Raw genomic sequence first — 18,462 nt, forward strand, 5'->3', positions numbered from 1 at the left:
GAGAGAGAGAGAGAGAGACCTGATGCTCAGCAGTACTGGGTTTAGAGGAGTCTTAGGAAAATAAAGAGAATTCTCCTTGAGAATAGCTGGGCTAGGACCCACAAGGAACTGTCTGGGAATGGATGTGTGGAATACATTCCGAGGGTTGCCACTCACCAGGGTTGTGAAGAAGTAGTGATAGTATTCAGTCATCATGCCCATGAACAAGATCTGCAACAGAGACACAGGGGAAAGAATCAGAAGCAGATTATAATATGAAACAGGACATCAGTAGTATGGCTATAAAAACCCAGGGACGCAGAATGCAGAGATGTGTCGAAAAATGCAGACCCAGTGGATCAGAGTCCTGAGGCCAGTTAGTGGCTGGACAACTCACTTTAGATCATCATACAGTTGGTCTGATGATGAAATATAAGACTATTTTGATTACACACATTTTACTCCCCCCTGGCCAACACATTTTATATTTGGGATTGTGGTTTATGGCGAGAGATTTTGTCTTTTCTGTGTCTTAGTCTTTCCAATGCAACTCCCTAGGTTAGAGATGTAGATTGCTTAGTCCTTATCTTTAGCACAATGTTTTTCTCAGATTAGAAGTCACTGTACATCGATGCAGGAATGCTAGTATGAACATATATCCACCTGAGGACTTACAGCCAAATGTGTCTCTGAAAACTTACGGTCTCTGTCTCATCTTACCTAACACTCCTGAATTCACAAATGGATGAGAACCAGACGTAAAGTTCACATTACCTTTTCTCTCCTTTAACATTGTTTAGTGTATCTTAGAATTAGCTGGCATCAGTATTTCTAGCAATCTTTAGTTCTAGAGAATACTGGTATTAGTGGAACCATTATAATTTTATTGTATATTTTGTTACACATTTTATTGTATACTTCCTTATTTTCCATTATTTTAATCTACAAAATAGTATCATTATGACATCTCCATATGTACATATTGTTATGCATGTTCTTCTTCCCCACATCCCCTGCCCTCTCCAATTTTTGCCAAATTTGTTCCTCTTTTGTTTGTACAACACACACACGCACACACATACACATGCATGCATGCACACCCACCCACCACATATCAAGATTACAGATGAGAGGAAATGTGCCTCTTAGAACTTATTCTCTGTTACCTCTTTTGGATCTTTATATTTCTAGAAACCCTGAAAGTGTGTATATTGTTTTGACCTTTGTGGGAGAAGAGGAAGGTAGCCATGTGAGAGACATAGATGTGGTAGGTAGGTAGTTTATTAAGCAGTGAATCTACTTTTGTGCTCAATGAAGCAGAAAATGTTCGAAATGGTTCTCTACATTATCTAAGTCAGGGCATTATTGCAGGTACATGTATGCCACTTATGGTTCTTGGTTTGGGGATAAACAAAAAGTTCACAAGCTACATTTCTGAAGCCCTTTTCCCTGACTCCTCTTATGAGTCCTGTATACAAGTTACAATCTTCTGAAAGCTTTTCAGTCAGGATTTCTTGAACACTCTTCTGGTTCAAAGCATGTACGGTGTGGAGCATCACTGATCCATAGGAAATATGTACCTAGGCCGTGAAGAACAACGATATTTAGAACCTAGATTAAAGAGATGGATTCACAAAGTATGGGTAAAGACCGGACAAGTTATCAGAGGTTCTGCTTAAAATACGCAAACTCGCATGGCTTTTTATAAGAGGGAATAAGGAATGATGAATGTATTTAAAGACAGCACTAAGTGTGGACACTCCTGAGACACTAACCCCTGCTAACATGGAAACCAGGAGCTAGTGAAACTGTATCCTCTGAAAGTAAGATGAATGATGGGAAACTCTTATTATGATTTATGAGCTAATAGTATCTGAATTGGTCCTGTGGTGCTAACAAGAATAGACACACAGAAGAACTTTTTAAAGCTGGGACTGTTTTAGTAACATTTAGAGCCATACATGGTAAGATCTTGTTAGCAGGTTTCTCGTCTCATTCGAGCATAAAGAGCTGGACTACCAGGGTGAGGCAGGAATCCAATTGTTCATTTTGGCTATTATATAGTGTAAAGGGAACTATGTAAATTTTATGTTAAGATGTGAATCTGGATACTGAGTTTAAAATATTATTTCTTGAATTGAAACAGAAATATAGCTCTACCTAAGTTATAGATTTTCAATTTGACAAAGTTTTCTTTTTGAACTTGGGAGAAAGTTTAGCTCTCCTGTTGTGAACATGAACACTTCTTAAAAAGAAAAGCAATCATTGGAGTCATTATCTTATTATTGTTTTTATAGTTCCTAGAGGCAAATATTCATTTGCCATGTGTTAGTTGGTGTTAGCAATCAGGTGTGGCAGGAGAGTGAGTAGCAGCTGGCAGGCTGCTCTGATTGCAGAAGGGACAATTGGGTCCTCCAGGCGTTCTTGACGTTTGTTGTATCACAAAGTTCTCTGCTCTCCTTCCTATCTAGATGTTTGGATACATATCTCTCTGCCTTTGTCCCAGATTTTCCTAGAAATTATAAAACAAGTGCAGAGCCAGTGATCATAAGCCTGTCAACATTCCAGAACCAGATGAAAGAACACCTTCAAGATGAAAAGTGACGAGCTCCAAGAGATGAAAAATGACGAGCTCCAAGAGATGAAAAATGACAAGCTCCAAGAGTAGTGTTTTTTTAAAATTTTTTATTAGGTATTTACTTCATTTACATTTCAAATGCTATCCCCAAAGTCCCCTATACACCCCCCTCCAGCTTCCCTACCCAAGAGTAGTGGTTTTTAAACAGCAGTCCTTCACAGTGGCCTATAGGCTGGTTGGGATAGAGAGTCCTATCTTCTAAGAGTGTGCTTTATAAATAAATGCACTGTCTTCACTCCATGATGTTTGGAGAGTTTTCCAATAGTTCTTCCCAGGACTGAATTTTCCTATGAGCACCTTCTCAGAATTCTTATGCTGTGTTTGTCTGCTTGAAAAGTGGTGCTCGCGTTACTAAGTTAGAGCTGAAGGAAATAGCTCTGCTTGTATCTAAAATCCACGTGCATGTTTCACCAAGTTATCATTGCTAAGTACAAGCTTACCCTCCTGTTTAAATCAATCCCAGCACACAAAAACAATGCTGGATCAAAAAGTGGCATCAGTTGTGTCATATTCAGTTATACTGTTTATTGTCCTCAATTGCTTACACTGATATGGCCTTTTAATAGTACTTCCCCCAACAGAATTATTATCAAGTAGGTTTTGATATCACATCCTTGACATAGAGAGAACTAAAATTTCAGTGAGATGTGGAAGCACAGGGCTGAACTCTCAGCATTCAGGAGACTCAGGCAGTAGGCTTGTAAATTTAAGGCTAGCCTGAGCTACATGGGATAGAAGTTGGAATGAGGGGAAGATGAGATTGGAAGCCATTAACTCTGTTTATTGAATCTCTGGGCTCATGATAGGGTTGTATTTTATGACCCTTGTGCTTCCACGAGAGTGTCTACTAGATCTAGCCATAAGACAGGAAGGATAAGGAAACTTGCCACCTCCCTAACTCTAGCATATTAACTGCATGATTGTCAGCATGGGGAGCAGCATTTGTTTTTCTGAATAAGCTCCTTTTTCTTCTTTCATAAAAAAACCAGGAGTCATGGAAATGATCTTGTTCACAAGTTTGTTTTTCTCTCTAGGAAGGCTAAGGCCTAAATCATGGGTTCTCCATTAGAAGTCAGATAGAAACACAGGTGTACATACATCCCTGCGTGAACAAAAGTCATCCAGGCTCATGTTTCTCTCAGCTTTCTCCTTCCAATTCTCCATTGCTTTTAAGAGACATTATCACTCTGTTTCAAATATCTTTTTCTGGGCTGCTCCAATTCTTTATAGAATAAAGATACTGTAAATAAATAATCATGGTTGGGATGAGCTAGATACCTCCCCCGGCCCCCCAGAGAATGGTGGTTTGACTGCTCCAACCTAGTCAGGTTTAGTTAGTGGAGCAGGCAGTCCTTTGACCAACTTCATTTTCCAGCAACACCAGTAATGACTTTTCATAGTAAGTCATATTCTGTTTTAAGGATCAATTTTAAGAACTGGAAAAAGGACTAATGACAAAAGAGTCAATATTAGCAACCTTCGGACACTCCATCTTTCTTGGTCACATAATCCCAAAGGAGGAAAGATGATGTGTATCTTTTTGGAGGCTCTATCTGTGCCATGCTAGTGAGATAGAAAGTATTACATGGCTATACCTTTGTTTATAGAAAACAATTTATGCTTTCTTTATTTTGTAGCTAGAATTGATTGACATATGGCAGAACAAAAGCTCAATGTCATTTGGATCCTAAAAGGACATTTCTAACGATTCCACTGATACCGGTATTGTCTGGAACGCAGCTACTGCTCATTAACAATGGTGATGTCACACTGGTCCAGCTGCTTTGTGGGATTTTCGCAACTATTGGGAACCTTCTATTTAATAGCATTGGTGTAGCTCTGCTGTCCTTGACCAAGATGAGCTCTCAGCATTTGATGAATGGCCACTGAGTACACTGAGCAGCAAGAGGTCCATGGGATCCTGTGTTTTCTAAGATCTAATTGACATGTAGATGGAGAGGACCTAATTTACAGGGCTAGAAGGTTTGTGGTGGCTGCAGAGTCGGCTCATGAGACAGAAGGACCCAAGCATCCCGTAACATCTCTGAGACTTAGAAGCCTGGACCTTCACTCTGCTCTTCTCTCAGCAAGCAGTGCCCTGCTACAGAGGCCGCAAGCACAAATGTTCTGCATGCATTCCCAACATCTATCATTAAGGGCAATCAGTGCATCACAAATAATGGCCACTGTGCTGTGACTGTGGTAGCAAAGCCCTAAAATGGAGCCTGGAGTTCTCCTGTACTATTTGAGGGTTTTTGTAATATTTATATGGCTTTTTATTACTGCTTCTTCCCTTGAAAAATGCATGTCCTGCAAGTTTATATTGACTAAACTGAAGTATATTGCTACTTTTTACAGTTTTCTCAATAGAAGGATGAAGTTCCAGCCATCATGACATGGTTTCTAGTCAATAATTTCAAATGAATAACTTCCAAATGTGTCGTAACATTTGGAAGGACTTTACCACCAGACAGGCATAAGCTTTTTCTGCATAAAAATCTTCAGACACAGTGGGATGGCATCGAGTATCAGAGGAATAGTTTTAAGATAAAAATTTGCTCTCTAGGGTGCCTCTCTTCTGTGATACTTACAGTCACATTCCTACAGTCCTCTGAATGCAATGGTTCTAAGGGTACATGGGCTGCTCTGTCTGTCGTCAGTGGAATAACTGAGGTATAAGCTAACCTTTTGATACATGTTTGTCGTCAGTGTTTTCGCCACACCAAGTCAACTTACATTCCTAAAGGACAGTGTATTACAGAGCAAATAGCAGTAGGTCCCAAAGCCCCTGAGGTTAGGAAGAATTCCGTTTTCTTCTGACATAGACTGATGTTTCATACGTGTGTCCACACCCTGACTTGAGCACATCTTCACATGCTTATTTGTACGGCAAAAGAGACTGTAGACCTCATAGGATGTTGGATTTAGGAAACAAGAGTGCTATAGGCTGAAAGTGATACTCAGAGGCTAAAGGTAAGCAATGATGTGTTGTGGGGCTTCAGAGCAAGATGTGGGGGAAAGGTTGGATGATGAAACCAGAAGCTACATTGTCCTGACTCTGCCTCTAGGAAGAAAGCCGCCTGTCTCCACCTTCAGTCAAGACTCAACCTCCAGATCTGCTAAGAAACTTCTATTGTTTTAAAGGACTGCGTGTGTTACAGGAAGACCAGAAAGCAGCTGCCCTCTTCTAATCCCTCCGTGATTACAGTGCACGAGAACCCACAGCTTCCTGTCCGTGAGCATCCAATACGCTCATTCAAGAGGAAGATCGATTTTCCGTTTGAAGTTGGTATATTTCTAATTGTTTCCATCCCTTTCCTTTACATGCAAATGCTAACAGCATGTAAGTGCCTATAAACAAACCAAACTCAAAGGGGGCTCAGAGTTATTTGCTTCCATTTGACAACAGCCTTATACCATTTACAAAGTCAACCCAGTTTCTTCCTTCTTCTAAGATAAATCAAAGAAAAGGAAGACACCCCACAAAGCACTCACCGCACGCACTACTTCGGGGCATCTCTGGATCTCAACATTTTCTTAAGCTTTTGTCTCTAGTGGTGTGTTCCAAGGAGAAGCTGACACTAATGGATTTTAATAAATGGAATGGGAACAGGTGATGTTTCTGTAATCTTCGGAGAGTGTTCTAGAAGAGATAGACTTCTTCACTTGGACGCTCAAGGATGAGAGCATGCTGTTCAGGGATGCAGATGGTTGAGGACAAGCAGGTGATGGATGGTAGAGTGAAATAGGCAATATTGCAAAGACAGAGGACTGGGGCTTTGGGAAGATTACATGAATCTAAGCCACAAGTATTCTAAAACACTGGAAGCTTATGGAACAGTAATGTCTTAGAAAGGATAGAGGAGAAAAAAATTATTGAACATAATTTAGATGGAAAAGTGAACCTGTTACATGGCAAACAAGCTCTCTGTGATAGGCACTTTGCATAAAGGTGGTAAAAAAACTAAAGTTCAAATTCATCTGAAGATAACCTTTCAAAGGAGAGATAGAGAATGGGTATTCAAAAGTGATCTCTAAAATATCCGTAGCCTAGTAATGTGCTCCGTAGCCTGGAACATTTAGAGGAAGCAAGGAACTTTAAAAGCCCGAGTGGTGCTAGGGTAAAGGTGAACAACTGGATTATCATTTATACCTGCTGAGCAAGAGATGATTAGAAAATAAGTTTTCTCTAATAGAGTGACACTGGATATATCAACCACATCAGGGAAGGCCTCGTGTTCAGGAGTAGTTGACCAACATGTAATGGATTTTTCTTTTTTGGTGTGATTTTATTTAGTTACAGTTTGGTTTGGAGGGGATTGATTGTTATATTTGTTTTTTTGTTTGATTTTCAAGAAACCACTTACAACGTTGAGTGGGTAGGGAGGAGGAAAAGATCTGAAATGACTAGGGGGAAGGGAAGAATATGACCAAAATACATTTAAATTTGAAATTTGTTTTAACAATAAAAATATAATAATAAAAAAGTACTATTTGTGAAATTGCCTCTTTAAATATTCTGATATATCTGCTCCAGTGTCTGTTGTACGCATGCATAATCACTAGAAGTCCTGCAAGTGATAGATGCTCTAATGCTGAGACCACTGATCTATGTTAATTAATTTTTCTTATTTTAACCTTGTTTCTAAGCTACAGAATTTAGAGTCATCACTACCATTTGGTGAGTGCTATAACACACCCATTTATATGTACAGGAAGTGGATTTGTAGCTAAAGGCATAGTCATGGTGTTTAAGTTCATGTGTAGTTGTAGTTGGGACTCTTAGCAGGTTAGTTCAGTCATTGATCATAGGAAGCACAGTTAGAAAGCCCAATGTTTTTTCAAACAATCCATTTGTGGAGTATTTTGGGATCCCAAGTAGAACCACAAAGCTAGACACACAGGGTTTGGAGTTTAATCTTAAGGACTGGAGCCCCTTGAGTTTCCCATAGACACTGAGGAAGTCTAGATTGTAAGAGCTCCTTCTTTGGACTTTGGTGAAGATTCTGGCCCTAGAAGGTTATAGTTTACCTTTTGTAGGCATTCAGATAGATATTGATTTGGGCTAAAATCTAATGGGCTAATTTGTTATAATTAGTTAACTTCTGTCTTCTGTGTAGTTTTGAAGGCCTTTGGTGGTATCTGAGAATCTATTTGATCTCTTAGTGTATGCATCTTTCATAAGAAAGGTTAGTGTTGTCATTTAGGTCAGTAGCAGAGCACCTGCTCAGCTAGCATGTATAGGGTCATGGGTCCCATGACCCACTGCACCAAATAGATATTCTTTGAAAAAATTCATAACTGATCTTTCGCTAACATAAAATGTTGAATTAAATTAATATAAATATTTCTGAGTGCTTGATGCTGTTATGTAGAAGGCCAAAATAGATAAGGGTATGTATTCTACATGAAGTCCTATGTCTTGTTCTATTAAGGTGCTGCCTTAGGCAAGAGCAACCCTCAGGGTTTCAAACACGGGAGGGTAAAGGCAGATGTTTTACTTAACAGGAACAGTGTTTTGAGACTGCATGTGAGGGGGAAAGAGGAGGAGGATTTGTTTCAGAGATGTCAGTTCAGAACAAAGATGGCAAAATGATTGAAGAAAAGAGAGAATCTGAGACATAGAGGGTTGAGTCTCTCTTATTTGGAAACTGATAAATTTAAAAAAGTAACTTGAGACAAGTAAGCTTTCAGATGTCCATTATGGGATTTCTTTTTTTTTTTTTTTTTNTCACCAAGAAAAGAGGTAGGAAGACAAAATGATTGGTCAGAAGAAGGTTGAAGAAGCTACAAGGTATTAAATTCAGTGTGGTAATTTAATAATACAAACATAGTCATCAGATATGAAGACCTAAAGTTCATTTTGAACTTTATTATATGTGAAGACTTGACTTAGCGTTCATCAGCTATGAAGACCCTGGCTTGACCTTTGTAACATATGAAGACCTGCTTTGATCTGCATGAGACATGGAGTTGTGCCTTGACCTTCATGAGATATGAAGACCTGGCTTAATCTTTATCATATATGAAGATTTAGCTCCATGCTCGTTAAATTTAGAGACTCAGTTCAACATTTATCAGCTATGAAGACCTGGTGTGTGCTTCATTTTGAACAGGGCTACAAACGAAGGCCTTCATTTACTGTGAAGACCCGGCGTCACCCTCCTGAGAGAGAGATCTGGTTCTGTCTTTCAGATACAAAGACCTAGGTTGTTGCACTGAGAGGAGATCTTCGACTAAGTGTCATTCTATAATTTAAGGGGCTGATACAGAGACACAAATTCAGGCTCAAGAAGCAGCGACTCACTCTTGGTATGGATGATGATAATACCCAGCCGCTGGAATGTTTTGTGTATTGGTACCAGCCTACAACCCTATTTGCACTGTCAAATTTAGTGTTTTTCAGCGTGGCGTGAAGCATGTAAAATTGTTTCTCATGTATAAAGGCATAAAATAAGAAATCTTCTGATCCTCTACTGAGTGATGACTTTATTTATTAGGCTGGGGTTTATAAAAGTATCTTATTCCTTTCCTATCACAGTGTAGTATTGGGTACTTAAAAAGCACTCCAAAAATGCTACCTGACTGGAAATAAAATTTATATGTCACAAGATAAACCAGATGGTGGAGAGTTTAGCTAACACTTGTGGGGAAGTTGTAAGAGAGGGCCTTTTTGGTAAAAACTTTCATTTGTAGAGTGTTGAAGAAGCAGATGTGTGTTGAATAGCAGCATAATTTCCCCCCTTATTTAGCCTCCATGCTTCATTTGAAAATTGGAGAGATGTTATGTTACCCCTTTACACATAGAAAAAGACACATTCAGGAATGGCATATCTCTATAATGCTAAAGTAAGCTGAAGTTCACCGTTACGGCTGAAGTCTTAAGATGTGACTCAATATACACAACTACAATTTGCATGATTTTTTCTAAATTATATCTACCCCAAACACCAGGACATATTTTTATTTTCTATTAAAGCCATATTTGGATTGGGCTGGAATGAAGCATCAATACATTTCTGAGGAGTATACATAGAAATAAATCTATAGTATTTTTATTGCTTTCTATTTCAAGTAAAAACATATTTCTCTCTTCTTCTAAAGATACTTTTTGGAGGATTTGGAGAATCTTAAAATGTGCATCTTGTATAATATGAGTGTGGGTGAATGGAGTACATTTTCAGTAAATTGTTGGCTATCTATGAAGGTCAATTAATTCTTGTATAATTTAGACAGTACACTCATATATGTGAACTGCTCCTTATAACTAAAACTAACTGTATGCTCAGGGGCTATAAACATACTTTAATATCAGTCTGAGAGAAACATAATTAGAATGAGAATGTGCTGCCATAATAATTGTATAATATACTACAAATTATCATCCAGTTAGTATAAATTGAGATACATCATGATTATGTCGTCAAAATTTATTCACAGTAATGAACTTATCAATTAGCTGGCTTGAAGACCGTCAAAGGAATTGAGGAACTTAAAAGATAATATATTGCTTAATTAATTTCCCATTTCTTAGACGTTCTACTAAGTACAAGACAGTGTGCAAATTCATAATATCTTAACATTGGTGAGAGAATCCATGAACATGAGGAGCTATGGACGCTCTAAACAGAACGAGTGTGTAGTCAGCTTAGAATCCAACAATCCTACTTGTAGATGAGGTGATGAAGCTGAAGAGGAGGCAGTAGATTTCATCCTTGGGGTTGTATATATAGTTGTTAATAATTTAGGCAATGAGACCATCAAGTCCTGGCCTGAAGTTTCAGCTCTGCCATCTCTCACTTGTAATGTGAGGATATTTGAAGCAGATTAAAAAAAAAAAATTCTAGCCAAATGAATAGTGCATGCTGGCAAATAGAAAGAACCAAGTACATAGAAGTTATTTATTAATTTATTTAGGGGAAAGATGTTGTGAATAGCTCTGGGGCTATTTGTAATTTGATGCTAATTCTGAGGGGTTATGGATCAAGGAATGAGTCAGCACTCAGGTGATTTCCTGTAAACCTGCTTCCCACCTTTATTTGTGAAATAAAAGCTAAAGCCAGTGATTGGGCAGATAAAGGGGAGGCAGAGTTGGGAGGAGAAGAAGGAGGAATGGAAGAGAGAGAGGATGATGGAGGAGGTGGTGGAAGGGAAACTGAGCAGAAGCACCTGGCCTGGAGAAACCGCAAGTTCTAAGGGGTCTCATAGATGGGGAAGATGGTAGTGTAGTGGTAGATCTGCCCAATCTAGGCACACAGCTTGGATTCATATTAATTGAGTTGCTTCTCTAACACCTTTAAGTTTCAAAGCTGCTGAAAACACAGAGTGACTTTTTCTATGGTTTCTACTACGTTCTCTCCTTGGTCATGGGGCCTATGTATGTGGACTTTCTGTGAAGGTAGAAACACTTGAGTATCTGAGAAGCAAATGAAACAATTGTATACAAGTAGAGACTAACTCAACTTGTACTGTAGATTTGATTACTTTGATAATCAGTTGGCATCTTGTATGCAACTGAAACAAACTCAATTTGTCATTTATTTAAATTGTTAGATAATTTTCAAACCCCATCTCACTGCTTGTGACTGGGTGACGTTAGCGAAGCTGCATAATCTCTCTGAGCAATCGTTTTCTTGTACAGAGAATTTTCATCTTCCTCCTCCTCCTCCTTTCTTCTTTAGAATGTTCTTATAACAAAGAAACGATACATTAAGTACATTCAGCACGGTCCTTGAATACAATATGTATTCAGCAACAGTAGTCCGTATGGTATCTGATCTACTTTGTATGTCTGCAATTAAAGAAGATAGACTACGATATCACTTAGAAGGTACAGGTTTGCCTCCTCACAGCATTGGCTGTGCTCAGTGACGTTTTGTGTCCTCAGCTACAGAGTGATGGCACGAACCTTATCTAATCAACCTGTTTGCCTTTACCTCCTCACTGCCTGTGGGCACAATACATACAAGGCAAAAATCAATGCACAGAATTATTTGACTAATCAGCATCACCATCGTACTTCTTAGCAGAGGAGCCAAGCATTTAAAAAATACATTTTCTTTGTGACTGTGTTCTCAAGCTAATTGAATGGGAACAGAAAGAAAAAGTGCAATATAATTTTATAAAATGTTTTCATTTTACAGATTTTTATGGTACAGTTGTACCTTAATGATTTATCTCTTGCAACAAGCATTGTGAGGAACAGACTACACTGAAGCACTTACACAGATAAAGGATAGAGTTTTTGCCTAAGGTGGAAACAGAGGCTCAAGGTCACCTGCAACAGCTTTCCAGCTCAGGAAGCTGGCTGAAGCCCACTGCAGCTGACCTGTAGGGCATCCTTCTCATCTGAAAGTCATCGGCATGCAGGCCACTATGCCAGAAAGGGACGCCTGTGCTGGCGTCTATCATAAGAGTTAAAAGCAAATTGGACCCTCTTCAAAGTGCCAAACTGGGTTTTCTGCAGTAGAGCCATAGGTTCACAGCCATTTTCATTTCTGACTTTCAGGACAGAATGAAGTCTGCCTTCTGGGGAAACTGAGTCCATAAAGCGGGACTGGCTCAAATGTACCTTGGCAGAGTTGGAAGTGCAGCATTCTTGGTGTACAGTGCACTCCTTTTTTTTTCTTTTTTCTATACCAATGCAAAAGGTTAAACTTAGAGTCCTATGCATGTTAGTTAAACACTATACCAGTGAGCTGTCTCCTTAACAGGAGTGGGTAAAAGGAAAGTAGCTGTGTTTCTAACACATGCCTGTTGCTGACTTTTTGATTCAAGATTTGCACAAGGCACCCACTCTGTGATATAACATAGTAGGTGCTGAGGATTTAAGTAAAAAGAGGAAAGGCCCTGTTCCTCTGGTGCTTACTATGTAATAAGGAATACAGAGTAATTAAGGTCACCATTTGGTAAGGCCCCATACCCTTCTCCTGTGAGTGTGTAAATCACTGGAGACTGCAGTCTTACAGAAAAGCTGGAAAGAGACGGAGGCTCTGGTCTATCAAGACTAAGTGTTGTGTATTGTAGATATTGTATATTTTAGATATTATATCTATGCATATATGATATCTATGTATATATGCATATTATAGATTATATTGTAGATATTATATCTATGCATATATATGCATGTTTAGATATATTAATATACTATAACAATATATACAATGATGTTATATATTATATTATGCTATTATATATTGTGTATATATATGTATATTGTATATGTATGTATATAGTGGATGAAATTATTATATCTCAACTTCAGTTTTCAGTTGGAATAGAAAAATATTATTAATTTTGCCAGGATCCTAGGGCCATTAAATGAAATAGTTGCTTAAATTTCAGCCTGGATTAAAGCTCCTGTTGAGAGTTCTACACATAAAGCCTTCCTACCCTTCTCTTCAGCATAGAAACTCATTTCCTCTCTGGCACATCCTCGAAGAATAAGTCCAAGAGAAAAGGTAAATGTGGGAAACTCTGCTAATTAATATCCAAGTCCACCATTGACTTGATAGCTTTCTGGTGCTCAGTGTGCAACAGGACTTCTTCTCTGACCTTGTCTGAGGAATTCAAAGCCCTCATGCATACCTCTACCTGAAGAATGTCACATAGTCTTAGTAAGATTACAAGATCATCTTCCTTTCTCCTGATAAGAACATGTTCCTGAATTGCTTCCCCATGCTAATGAGGCATTTCTGTACCCTAAGACATCAGCCTGTGACCTTTGTCCATCCTAGATGCTCCTACTTCAAGTCCCCCAAATTGTATAAGCCTTGAATCACCCCGAGTAAAGTTGATCTTACTCCCTGCTGCAGGTTCTGGTGTGGCCATTTAACTTACATACTCCCAGGGCTTCCACCTGTCCCCTCCCCCCATGTGTTCTCTTCGCTTCCATTGCCCTCATGGATTGATGTCAGCTGACAGACATCCCAAGGGCAGGGGAGAGTCCCAGGTGTATCTGGTCATTGGGGAGGAATAAGGCTTTGGGACAGAGGAGTAAGGAAGGGACTTAGTAGACAGGAGAAAAAGAAACTGGCATGCTCTCAAACATCAAGATTCTTTCTGGAAAGTGAGTCATGAATAAGCTGGGGTGGCAGTTTTGGAAGAGGAACCCAGATAACCTGTCAGTTGCTGGGGGGAAACTGTGACAACAGAAATTTGCCAAGGCAGTATGTTTATGAGAAAGCTGTGCTCTTTTCTAGTCTAATCAAGTCTTGACATTTGAATTTTGATCTAATTTTGGGGAAATAACTTTTCAGATTCTCATCATATAGTACTTGTTCAATATGAATAGAAATAATCACTTTGCTCGGTGATTAGCATGCCCAATAATAACTATAGACTCTTCATTTTTAAAAAATTTTCAGATAAATGTCAAATACCTGCATTTAATCCCCCCTTTCTTAAGAAGTATTAACAAGTGAGAAAAGTGGCTAAGGGGAGGGAGGAGCAGGGGAGTGATGGAAAAAACAAGAGGATTCCAGATTTACACAGGAGAGTTATTCCCAGTGGTGGTTTTCAAACACCACAGGGGAAAGTTATTAATACCAACTTCATATGAAGAACAGAAGCAAGTGAATGTGTTCTTTCTAGATATTTTTAGCAACTTGCTTCAGAATGAATGGCTGTCCACTGCAAAAGAGAGTCCCTCATAATCATGTGATTTCATAGCCTGTGACATCCATCTGCCCTCAAAGACTATTTGGCAGCCTGGCTAAATGGAGAGTCAGGAGTCATGTGTTCGAGCCTATTTACCCAGCAGAGCTTCAGCTTCTCCCATTCTTAAGTAAGTCTGTCAAACTCACCTCAGAAAGGAATTGTGAGAAGCTGGCCACCAGAATCAGCATCTAGTGTCAAAGACATGAGCCTCCTCCATTCACCTTTTTCCCCCCTTTCAACCAGAATCAGCATCTAGACTCCCAAGTCCTCCCCTCCCCAAGAGAAGGCATCTGTCGTGCTCTTTACAGGTCAATGCCCAAAGCTAATGGAGTCACTTAAGAGAACCACATAGATTGCTTTGGTATTATTTTACCAGAATAGCCAACCTTGAGCACTCAGTATTCTAGATATTTGGTCGAGGCCTGGGAGGCCTGCTCCTTTTTTGAAGGGAAATGGAAGAACCATGGATCTGGCGGAAGGGGAGGTAGTGGGGGTACTGAGAAGAGGAAAGGTAGGGGAAATGTCAGTCAACTTCCAATGTATGAAAGTAGTATAAAAGAGAGAGAGAGAGAGAGAGAGAGAGAGAGAGAGAGAGAGAGAGAGAGAGAGAGAATCCATAGTCGATTAGAAACAATTACTCCTACGAAAGGATCATTAAGCTTTATCTTTACATGTATTAAGAAAGAATCAGAGCCAGCATTCTCTGTAGTCCTTTTCTGTTTATTCCAGGCCTATCTTTTGGGAAACACGTAGCTAATTGTGTGAGTCAGATGGCACACCACACAAATCACATTAAAAAATCATTCTCTTGAATGTAACGCAAGTCCCCAGGCCTAGCTGGAAGGGACTCCTGGGAAGGCTTGCTTTTTCGCATCTCAAGAACTGAACTTAAAATTTGGATGTTTTTATTTTTATTTGTTTTTTTCTGTTCCAATCTACACTTCATTGCATACTTTAATCACTAGTGGTAAGACGTGTCAATGGAGCCTTAAGATAAGACTGATGGTTGAATTTATTTACCTTTAAAGTTCTTCAGTTATTGATACCTTTGCAACATAGTTACTTTTTTCTGAAAATTTCTTTTTATAACACCTAAAAGTCTATTAATGAGTTACTGCCCCGAAGTGATTTACAGAAATTCTACATAATTGTAGAGGCAAAGTTGAAGGAAGGGCAGGAAGCAAAGGGCATGAGACTCAATAACTGGGCTTATGTATATTCTGTGATTGTATTACATGGCTTTCCGTAGCCACAATGAATGCCTGTGACTAGGTACCTTCAATGGAAAGAGATTTATTTAGTACACAGATTTGGAGCCAGAAGTCCATCATCGGGAAGCTCCATCTGTTTGAAGTGTGTTGCAGGCGTCTTGGAAGGTATCATCACAACACAGAAGGCACGTGATGAGAGGCAGGCAAGGGAGTCAAGGCCAGTGATGTCACCTTTTACATCGCTCATGCGTGGAAAGGAACTAACTACAGTTCCAGAAGAACTACATGAATCCTTCCTGAGGCCAGCACCCCAGTTCCCCAACCATGTTGCACTAGAATCCACTTCTTAAAGTTTACATTACTTAAAACACACCACACAGAGGGCCAAGCTTACAACACACAAAAGAGAGAGCAACGCACTCAACCTGTATCCAAACTGTAGGCAGTTCTAAGTGGAATCTTTTAGTACAACCATGCCATGGATGACACAGACAAGTGGTTAGCTTTCTTGAGTATGCACTTCTGGTGCATTCACAGCTTTAATGTAGAACTCAGATGCTGAAGTGTTCCACAAGTATGGCCATAGAATCACGGAGCCCAAGCATACAGGATTGTACCAGAAGACAACTTTCTAGTGGTTCAAATACCCATGGTACTCATTTATTGGAAGTTTGCTGGTGCACTCATGAAATTGCGATCCATTAACAACCTCTGAGCTTTTTAACCAAGGTGCACAATTTGTACAGTGTGCACTGTTTAAAAATATTGATATAACATTGGCTAATATGACAGATCTACTTAAGTATAAAGGCTACATGTGTTTCTTTTTTTTCCCCTGACTTCCTTCCTGATTTAATTCTTTGACCTTTTTTATTACCGATTCTAATTTGAAAGTTCTGATTAGTATTTCTAGATGCACCTATGCACTTTCTAGATGTAGTTCTTGACAAAGTCCACAATCTTGACCAGAGCATTGTTGTACCTAAAGTATGACCACCCCAAATCTATCCAGCTGTTGCCGCAAGTCCATGGGAACGAGAGCCACCTGGCATTGAGAGCTGGGGATCAGTGCTATATCTTTTATAGTTTCTGAAGTTTCTTTCTTGAGTGTTAGACCAAAGCACACAGGAACTCAATTGCTGCTGCTGTTTTATTATTATTATGAATGTTACTGACATCTTTCATCTGTGGAAGATTTTGTAATTTCCGGTTTCTACCCACATCCTCTGGAGACGAAGGCAAAGCAGCTTACTGTCCATAACAAGAGAAGTACCTTCCCTGGGCTGAGATTGCTCTGTGCCCTCCTCTATGAGAATATGGTAGCTTAGGCCAAAGAGGTCTTGCGATGTAAGTCAGGCATTACACACATGAAATGCGGCTTGATCTTTGGAGAGGAGGTAAAGAATGTTCTCCCTCACCTAGAGAATGCTACCCTTTCCTCCATACAAACTTATGCACATACAAAGCATTGCACATACATCACAGCCGGCTCTGAACTAATCATACCATTGGATCGTTAAAGGGGGTCTGAAAATTCATCTTTGGCCTTCTCTGTATTGTGGTATCTGTGCCAGGCCACACAAAATGAAAATAAAATCCAAATGACATTTTAAAAAGAAAGATGAATAACACTTCCCCATCTCCTCCCCCCCCCCCNCCCAAACCTCTTACCTGCTTAAGAATTTCGGCAGCCGTTTCGTGCGAACAATCAAATATCACATAGAACTCCTTGCCTTTCTTCATCTCCTTGAGCAGAGGTTTGGCATCCTTATTGCCAGAGGGAAGCTGGCGGATTTTGATTTTGATGTTGTATCTGGAGGGAGCTTTGATGAGCTCTTGCAGACGAATTAGACCTGGGAAATGACATCCAATCATGCACAGGATGGATCTGTGTTGTTTATTGCCATTTACAGTCAAAGGCAGATCATTCCCAAAATGCATCAAGCAGCCACCAACCTAAAGGTTACACTATTGACTTCCTATTTGTCATTGTTCCTGCTCTGGTAGATTGCAGTGATATTTTCCATTTGTGAGTATGTGTGACTTGGAAGCACAATGTTCCCAAGGGCATTTGAATTTTTTTGTTGTTTTGTTTTTTAGCATACAGTTGTCCTCCCCACCTTTCAGTCAACTCTATATGTCTTAAGCATATCAAGTTTGTGACTATGAAACTTCAAGAAACAAAAGCTTACTTGAAGTTTCTAGAGGTACTCAATGAAACAGTGTCTGTTATCATTGTTTTTGAAACGTATTTTAACAAATTGTATTCCAGTGAATGTGTGTGGGGGTGGGTGTGCACACATGGGCATGTACGTGGACCAGTGGCAGCAGGGGCCAGAAGATGGCATCAGATGCCCTGGATGTGGGGTTATGGCAGTTGTATGCTGACTGATGTGAGGAACTAAACTCGGGTCCTCTTCAAGGGCAAGAAACACTCTTTTCTAAGGCGCCTATCAGTCTCTCTATTCCCGACACCTGCTACCTTTACAAAGCTTAATGAATACCAGGGATTTCTCGGGGTTGCTGCCTTGTGCACACTTATTATCAAATATTTATTTGTAGCATATTGTTTACCAGCTAATTGGTTGGTTTGCTTTGTAAAATCTTTTGGTGCTGGCCCAATAAACTATCTGTAAACGGCTCATTATATCTCTTGCTAATGTGTTTGAAAATTATGTTGGTTAATTCCTTATTTGATTAACACGTGCTATAGGATTTTTGGTGTGTGTGATAGCAAAAGCAGAAATGTGATGTGAAATGTAACTGCTGACAGTTGTAACAAAGTGTACAAAGCCTAAATTGAAGCAATCTTCGCTTTACCACAGGTTGGGATGAGTTGCACTTTTCTCTAATAGAAGTTCATCGCTGGGTAAGGTGTAGAGCCATAGAAAAGCTCCATCGCCTGACCCTGATATTAACTGCTGTTGGCTAGATGGCATGATGTTGTCTCTCTCTCTCCCTCTCTCTCTCTCT

The 18,462-nt window shown here is 39.5% G+C and overlaps 1 protein-coding gene across 7 annotated transcripts in view; it reads right to left on the minus strand.

The window, feature by feature from the left end:
- Window positions 1-18,462, minus strand: part of Grik1 (glutamate ionotropic receptor kainate type subunit 1) — a 396,194-nt gene that overhangs the window by 121,552 nt on the left and 256,180 nt on the right. For all 7 annotated transcript variants that reach the window (XM_021209775.2, XM_021209772.2, XM_021209773.2 and 4 more), the window contains exons 4-5: window positions 17,161-17,342; window positions 157-210 (exon numbers count right to left, since the gene is read on the minus strand). In XM_021209775.2, the coding sequence (XP_021065434.1) occupies window positions 157-210; window positions 17,161-17,342 (236 nt within the window). The remainder of the gene's footprint in view (window positions 1-156; window positions 211-17,160; window positions 17,343-18,462) is intronic.

The sequence above is a fragment of the Mus pahari genome, chromosome 12, assembly GCF_900095145.1.
Source record: "Mus pahari chromosome 12, PAHARI_EIJ_v1.1, whole genome shotgun sequence".
Lineage (NCBI taxonomy): Eukaryota > Metazoa > Chordata > Mammalia > Rodentia > Muridae > Mus > Mus pahari.